This window comes from Dermacentor andersoni, chromosome 6, assembly GCF_023375885.2.
Source record: "Dermacentor andersoni chromosome 6, qqDerAnde1_hic_scaffold, whole genome shotgun sequence".
Lineage (NCBI taxonomy): Eukaryota > Metazoa > Arthropoda > Arachnida > Ixodida > Ixodidae > Dermacentor > Dermacentor andersoni.
Genome location: NC_092819.1, coordinates 118,404,056 through 118,407,823, shown reverse-complemented (window position 1 = coordinate 118,407,823; position 3,768 = coordinate 118,404,056). Strand labels below are relative to the sequence as shown.

The window sequence follows — 3,768 nt, the reverse complement described above, 5'->3', positions numbered from 1 at the left end:
TGTTTAGCACACAACACGGAGGTAACAAGTCCGTTTGAACAAAGGTACGAAATCATTTATTGTCTTGATAGGGGGTCACCGTGACGAAAGGTACGCACACTCATTTATTGTCTTAATCGATTGTCATTATTTCGCTTACAACTACAATCACATTCATTGATAATGTCAAATCGATGCACGTACGCAACTGGGTGGTCGGTTGGGCAGGATTGGTGTGGCGTCGCAAGGAATATGTCTACAACAAAGAACGCGTAAACCGCTCCCTTTTCGGTACCTACCCATCCACATTGAAATCAGCGACGACAACAGGGGTAGCGTCATCTCAGCTAATTCATGCAAAATGAGTACATATGTACCTTACGGGACTAGAGAGAGAGAGAGAGAGAGAACAACTTTAGGGAAAATGCCTGCAGAGTCGGTTAGGCTCCCTCCACGCAGGGAGGACAAGCTTTTACCGCGACGCGGCCACTACGTCAATCTCGTGCATTGTGCTCCTCGAGGGCTTGGTTCCTCGCTACTTCCGCGGATCCGAGAGGGCCGCCGCCCCCTTCCTCGGGGTGCTGCCCCCTTTCTCCTCGGTTTCGCGAGGTCGCTGCCTCTCTAGAGCTGCCGAGACCTGCTGGACGGCCTTGAGTTGTGTATCTTGGTCATATATCTTCGTTGCAGCCTCTAGCTGCGGCGGGATCGTCGTTTTCTCGCTGGCTTCTTGTGGATTTATACGACAGTCCCAAAGGATGTGAGCCGCGGTGGCTCTCTCCTTAGCGCACAGTCTACATACGTCACTCGCGTACACGCTCGGACACACGTGTTTAGCTAGCACCGGGGTGAGCAGGGACCCCGTCTGTAATTGCCGGTATAACACTGCCTCCTTCCGGGTAAGCCCCGGGTGAGGTGGCGGCATAGTCTGTCTGTTAAGTCTGTACCACTTCACGATCTCGTTGAAGGTGGTCATCTTGTCCTTGGCACTGCACCGCGACCAACACTCCGAGTCGGCCGTGCTTGCAGCTGCGCGGTTGGTTAGTCCTCGCGCGGCCGAGTTGGCCGTCTCGTTGTGGTTCACGTTCCCGCGTTCCGACACGTCACTGCCCATGTGGGCCGGAAACCACTTGATCACCACAGCGCTTGTGCGTCCGATGTCTTCGGCCTTGCGCAGTATGCGCGCAGCCTCACTACATACCATACCCTTGGCGTAGTTCTTCACTGCCGTTCTAGAGTCACACAACACTGTAGTGCATCCGGGGTCGGAGACGGCCAAGGCGATGGCCACCTCCTCCGCCCGGTGCGCCTGTCGAGTCCGGACGCTCGCCGCGGTCTTCGTTGCACCCGTCGATGCCCCGACAGCCACCACCGCGTATGCGTCACTGCTCCCGGGGTACTCCGCCGCGTCCACGTAGATGGCGCCTTCTTCTCTGGCGTGGAGGTCCACGAGAGCCCTGGCCCTCGCCAACCTCCGCTCCTTGTTATGCTCGGGGTTCACGTTCCTCGGGATCGGGCAGACCCTGAGCTGTCTGTTGATGCTATCCGGTATAGGTACGTCTTTCTGCTGCTCGCCTTCCCTCGGCTCGAGGCCAAGGTCCCGCAGTATCTTTCTTCCGGTTCTCGTTTCAGAGAAACGCTCGAGTTGCGCCGTTCTCTGTGCTTCGGCTATTTCGTCCAGCGTGTTGTGGACTCCCAGCGCCATGAATTTTTCGGTGCTCGTGCTCCCGAGGAGGCCGAGTGCCGCCTTATACGCCTTGCGTATGGTGGCGTCTATCTTGTTACGTTCGCTCGGCCTCCAGTTGTGGAAAGCGGCCACGTACGTTATGTGGCTAACTGCGAAGGATTGAACGAGCCTAGTCAGGCTCTCCTCCTTCATCCCCGCTCTTCTGTTGGACACTCTCTTGATGAGTCTCATTGCCGCGGCCGCTTTAGCCGAGAGCTTGTTGACCGTTTCACCGTTGACTCTGTTTCGCTGGATGAGCAGCCCGAGCACTCGAATCTTCTCGACCTCCGGTATTACTTGTCCTAACGCTGTCTTGACCGTGATCTTGGGCCGCTCGTACTCGACTTCCTTATTCTTTCTTTTCCTGCCCGCTCCTGTCGGTGGAATCACCAGCAGTTCTGACTTGGCCGGAGAGCAAACGAGTCCAGACCCGCCCAGCTGCTCCTCGATGGCGTTGACCGCTTCTTGCAGCGTTGTCTCGATGTGTCCGTCGCTTCCTCCCGGTACCCATAGCGTAACGTCGTCGGCGTAGATGGCGTGTCGGACTCCCGCTACTCTTTCTAGCCGGTTGGCCACCCCGATCATCACGAGGTTGAAGAGAAGCGGGGAGATCACCGAGCCCTGTGGCGTTCCGACGCTCCCCAGCTTCTTCTCTTCGAGCTGCAGGTCTCCCGCGCAGATTTCGGTGGTCCGTTCCGTCAGGAAGTCTTTGATGTACTGGTATGTCCTTCTGCCCATGTTTAGTCTGGATACTTGGGCCAGGATAGCCGAGTGCCTCACTTTATCGAAGGCGCTCTGCAAGTCCAGCCCGAGTATGGCTCTGTTGTCCTTGGTGCCCGTCGTATCGTCGATGATCTCGTTCTTCAGTAAGATCATGGCGTCTTGCGTCCCGAGCTTCTTCCGAAACCCGATGATGGAATTTGGGTAAAGCTCCGATTCTTCCAGGTAACGCTGCCACCTGTTCATGAGAACGTGCTCGAGGACCTTTCCCACGCAAGAAGTGAGCGAGATCGGCCTGAGGTTCTCTATGTTGGGCGGCTTGCCAGGCTTGGGGATGAGGATCGTCTTGGCTGCTTTCCATTGCTTGGGCAGCCTTCCTTCTTGCCAGCACTTGTTGTAGAAGTTCGTGAGCGTTTCGATGCATCATTGCATTTTTGCTTGCTTACGGGGGTATGAGCCATTGATGATGACAGTTTTCGACATTCTGTTCTATATGGTGTATACGTGATTAGATACAATTTAAACACTGTTCGCTTCACTTTGTTCGTGCTTCTAGCCTCTGCCTTACGGGCCTATGAATCGTATTTTTTGCCTGCTTATGGGAGCATGAATGCTTACGGAGGTATAAGCCATTGATGACGATAGTTTTTGTTCATGGAGAACGAAAATGCATGGAACCCTGGTCATATACAGGTTTGCTGTAAAGAAAATATATTTCAAATTATCGGCCGAGGAATAACAAATCTCAACTGACTACCCCGAGAGGGTAGCCCCTTCTAACAACATATGCGTTTATGGCACTTGGAACATTACTGGTGCGTTAAAACAGTCAAAACAGCTCACAGTTAAACAGTTAAAACAGTTTGGTCAGGGATGGGTGGTTAAGTCACACTTAACTTGAGGAACAAATTGTTCTGCACCCTCCCGGCAGAGTGAAAATTAGGGCTTTTGTTTTTACCTTCACTCCGTGCAGACTCATGTAGACGAATGTAGCTGGGAAGAGGTTATGACTTCGTATGCTGCACTTGGGTCGCTCGGCTGTAGTCAATCACAGCAGACTGGGCGTCGTCTTCTGCATCACCACACGAAAAGCGCCTGGCTTTACACTTACTGGCTGCGTATTTCAGTGTCAGCGGCGACAACACCCAAGGGAGCGTCACATCAAGCTTTACTCGTAGCCGCTCGCAATCGCCCCATGCAGGAGCAGTAATCCCCATGACACACGCTTGTATCATGAGCTGACAACGCCGCGGATGAATGTAGCACTGCCAACCTCATTCTAAGCTGAAACTTAGCGCCAATGTACGATTTTCTTTTTATTGGCAAATCTAGACAAATTGCAGCTA

General features: G+C 53.6%; 1 protein-coding gene across 1 annotated transcript; it reads right to left on the bottom strand.

Moving 5' to 3' along the window:
• Positions 1–376: 376 nt before the first annotated feature.
• Positions 377–2,804, bottom strand: LOC126522260 (uncharacterized). Its single transcript, XM_050170984.3, has one exon. It carries the CDS (start codon positions 2,666–2,668, stop codon positions 515–517), a length of 2,154 nt encoding a protein of 717 aa, XP_050026941.1. The 5' UTR covers positions 2,669–2,804; the 3' UTR covers positions 377–514.
• Positions 2,805–3,768: the final 964 nt, after the last annotated feature.